The following is a 4,298-nucleotide window of genomic DNA, read 5'->3' on the forward strand; positions in this document are numbered from 1 at the left end:
CTGGACATTTCTGTATTGTAAAATCATTTTTGAATGATCTTAGGAAATATTGTAATAATTTGAGATATTGGATTTCCGAATTTATGAACTATATAAGCCATAACATCAAAATTAAATTTAAAAAAAGGCCTGAAATATTTGAATTTCTGTGTAATGAATATACAGCATATGAAAGTTAACCTTTTTTAATTAAAATACCAAGACAAATGAACTTTTTCACAATATTCTAATTTTTTGAGATGATTAGAGATCTGTAATGTTCAATGTATAGAAAAAAAAATGTACTCTTTTAAACCAATTTTATGAATGCCCGGTTGACTGTGAGCAGGGGCTTCTGAGTATGGTAAATATGAAAGTGTGTGTGTGTGTGTGTGTCCATAAATCTCACCTCTGCCGGGAACAGGTGGTTTCTCCTGCGAGCCCACGATGATGAGTGCAACCACAACCACAAATATGGGCACTCTCCACGAGCCGGTCAGGGACACTAAAAACACAGATCAGAAATCAGTGATAACTTTGTGTTTTCTCACTATTATGGAAAAACATATTTCTCTTACACTGCTTGATATGATGTCCACATCTTAGCAAAAATGTCCTTCTGTTTCAGCTAAAAATACGTCTGTGTGCTTCGAAATGAAATCATAAAAACACACCAGGCTGTAATAATTACCGAGATAATATTGATTATAATGGCACATTGTCCAGTCTGAGGACATTTTCTCAGATTTTAACGTGAAAGCTTCCTCTTGAACATAACTTCTTCTCAACAGCTCTCAGTCACTCTTAACATTTCACGCCTGAAGGTCAACACCTCTTTCCGACACACATTAAGAGTGCTATAAATACCTCATCATCTTACTATGCAGCTCTGCATGTGCTCAGTCTAATGGACGTTTAGACCTGCAGACACGGTGTTTCATTTTGTCTAGATAGAGAAGACTGAAGACTGTTTCAGCCCGGCTATCTGCCGAGTGAGGGATCTCTAAGCACCGGAAAATTGGATTCGGAGAGCTGCAATGCGATTATAAAATGATTATCAATGCATCTCAGTGCATTAAAGTTTTTAATTTCTATACATTTTCTCTCACAGTGTGAGCACTTATTACTTTTAAGATAATGTATTTATAATGTTCCATACTTAAAATAAACAGGAATAGAAAGATACTTCCATTAGTATAGAAATAGTATAGAAAGATACTTCCATTATCTTTAATTAATAAAGTGATTATTATTAATGTGTTTTGTTTTACTCTCAGCAGAAAAGAACGCGCAGCCTCGTCTTACAAATATTAAGTCAATCAAAATGTCGAGAGCTGGTATTTAAGCTCCTGAGTATTGACTCACGGAGGCAAAGAATTTGAATCAAAGTATGAAACGACAGCCAACATGTCTGAACAGAAAGTCCAGGCGTCCTCTCCTCCAAACACTCACCGATGTAGAAGAGCAGGACGGCCCAGACAGGAAGAGCCAGAGCACGCAGGTAGTGCTCCGTATGAGGACTCCACTTGAAACAAACGGCCAACAGGTAGCCAACCACCACCGTGCACACCTGAGAGGACAGAAAAGAGGCGGGAAATAACAAAAACAGAGGAGATATCATGAGGTACAATCAAATAAACGTGAATGATTTAACTTCTGCTCAAATGATCCGTCGCCTAAATGTATTATTGTTTCAAACTGCTCAGGTTTATACCGTTAAACATTTAAAGACCTCGATGTGTTCGCACTGAACTTTCTGACTTCTGTTAACCAGCAGAAACATGACGCGGCAGTCTGTAATCGGCTCGTCACAACAGTCTCAGCTGGGTCGACTCCACACAAAGAAATCTTTCGATGTAATTTAATATCATGTGGACTCCATCCTATTTACGGACACAAGGCCTGCGTCAGTCTGCCTCTGCCTTTAGTGAAAGGACGGGCTGTCTGAGGAACATTTCATGCAATCTGTATCTAGTGACCGTGTAGCTGCGCTCGGGCCCCCGCAGCTGTGTGGAATAATAAGATACTCATCGATCACTGAAACTGCAGGAAATCCGATTGGCTAAGATACAAACTTAGGCATATATTCCAAGAAAATATGATAATATAATGACTCTTTATGTGATGCATTCAAGGAAAAACAATTCAAACTATCTGCAGCATTTGTCGTCCTGTTAAATTCAGTATTGTCGTTTATTGACTTTTGATTTTCGTTTCATTTTATCATAATTTTTTCTTTGTATTTTGGTCCATGTATTTCTTGGGTTTTTTTTAATTAGTATTCACTGACTGGTTGTTTTTTTTGGCTCTGAGTGTTTGTTGTGGTCATTTATCTGTTGTTGTATTTTTTAGTATAATGTTTGTTTGTTTTTTTTGTTATTGTTTGTTTTTCTCAAGTTGAGGAGGAGTTTGTTTGTACAGGCTTCTGGCTTCTTACCCTCTCCTGACAAATATTACATAAATGGATTTTAATGCAGTTTCATGTGCACGCAAACAAAAATTAAATAAAATAAAATAAATGTTTAAGTGGGGCTGCAAATAACTATTTTTATTATAATTTACAGATTATTGTTTTATAAAATCTTAGTTAATAGTGGTAAAATTTCAGTCACAACTTACAAAACAATGTAGTATCATAGAAGACCCAGAAACCCTAAATGATAAGTCAAGCATCAAACTTGTTGATTACTAATTTTTGGCTATTAACCCTCTGAAACCAAACTGGCTTGATTTTTCTACAAATATGGGAAGAAAGCAATTTGCACCTAAACAAGAAATGACTCAAAATAACCTGAAAATATGCCAAAAAAAAACAGAAAAATGTATTTAAGGAAAGAAAAATATACAAAATATAAAAAAATATCTGTACACTCCCTCCCGTAACCTCCGCTCTCCTGACACCAGCCTCCTCTCCACCCCTCTGAGGACCAAGGACCTGAGGGGACAGAGCCTTCTCTGTAGCTGCCCCCACCCTCTGGAGCTCACTCCCCAAACCCATCCGAGACCGCACTGACCTCAACAAGACCCCCCTTTAAAATTTGCTTTTAATGTTTGATTTATCCTCATCTCATGCTCGTCTGTCTTGCTTTTACTAATCTTGTTTCTATTTATTCTGTATGTTTTACTGACTTTAGTTGACTGTTTTTGTCTCTGTTAAGCGTCTTTGAGCATTGTAAAAAAGCGCCCTATAAATAAAGTGTATTATTATTATTAAAAGTAATGTTCTAAATCTACTTATTCCCATTTCCCCCATGTTTTTTATAAATTAATTTGCTCAGGGATCAAAGGCTTAAACACATGTGAAATGCAGCACAAGAAAAGTGATGCTGATTCAAGTTTGAAATTGTTAATATTGGGACAGATTTCAACTACATGGTCCAGCTCCACTCTGAGCTGTCTGCAGCCTGTCTGGGGTGATCCAGTCCACCCAGTGGCATCCACACTGGGTGACAAAGGGTATTTGTCATCACTACAGAGTGGGATGTAACCAGCTGTCACTGCCCGTTCACTCACCCACACGGCGTGGAAACAGTCCAGCATGGCCCCGATGATCCCACAGACGTGCCCGAGGATCACCTGCATGCCGATGACGCTCCAGAAAAGGTAGAGGAAGTAAACCAGCGGCGCCCCGGCCCCGATCACCAGCAGCACCATGAGCCTCTCCAGCACCAGCTTGCCCATCAGCTCCACCCCGTAGTTCACACACCACACCGGGATCAGCAGCGTCCCCACTACGATGGGCGTCCCGGTCTCCTGCAGGCCGCTGAGCCACGAGCGGCCGAGCCGAGCCAGGGAGTGCTTGAAGGGGTGCAGGAAGGTCCCGCAGAGCACCGCCCAGAGCAGCGGGCGGAGGAAGGCCTCCAGGATGAAGTAGACCAGGACGGCAGCCCCGCAGCAGATCGCCACAAAGATCATCGCCCCGGTGTTGTAGAAGGCCTGTTTGATGTTTTTGTCAAACTTCAGGGAGGACGGCTGGGTTAGCAGCTGGCTCACCATCCCGACGGCCGGCTGGACGCTCTCGGAGAAGGACACGGAGTGAGGCCGCTCGGTGAGAGGGGTCGCCGGGGGAGAGACGGCGGCAGGTTCCGGCGCCGAGTCCTCCTCGTCTGCCATGGTCCCCGATTCCGCTTCGAAACACTGCCGGAGGGACCGGGAGGGACTCACCCAGAACTCACCGCGTGAGGGAGGAAAACATGTGACGTCACAAGCAATGTGCCCAGGGGAACGATGGGAAATGAAGTGATAGGAAACCAAACGCTTCCGGTTATTTTATTGTATTTTTTTTAAAATTTTGTTTTGTATATTTATCTATTCATTAT

General features: G+C 41.6%; 1 protein-coding gene across 1 annotated transcript; it reads right to left on the reverse strand.

The window, feature by feature from the left end:
* Positions 1 to 388: 388 nt before the first annotated feature.
* On the reverse strand, positions 389 to 4,154 carry LOC121965394 (transmembrane protein 245-like; the record flags this gene model as incomplete). Its single annotated transcript, XM_042515541.1, has 3 exons — positions 3,493 to 4,154; positions 1,432 to 1,549; positions 389 to 484 (listed from the first exon to the last, which is right to left on the reverse strand). Coding segments are annotated over exons 1-3 (814 nt in total), but the record flags the coding sequence as incomplete, so codon positions are not given.
* Between the last annotated feature and the right edge of the window lie 144 nt (positions 4,155 to 4,298).

The sequence above is a fragment of the Plectropomus leopardus genome, unplaced genomic scaffold, assembly GCF_008729295.1.
Source record: "Plectropomus leopardus isolate mb unplaced genomic scaffold, YSFRI_Pleo_2.0 unplaced_scaffold19839, whole genome shotgun sequence".
In the NCBI taxonomy this organism is placed as follows: domain Eukaryota; kingdom Metazoa; phylum Chordata; class Actinopteri; order Perciformes; family Serranidae; genus Plectropomus; species Plectropomus leopardus.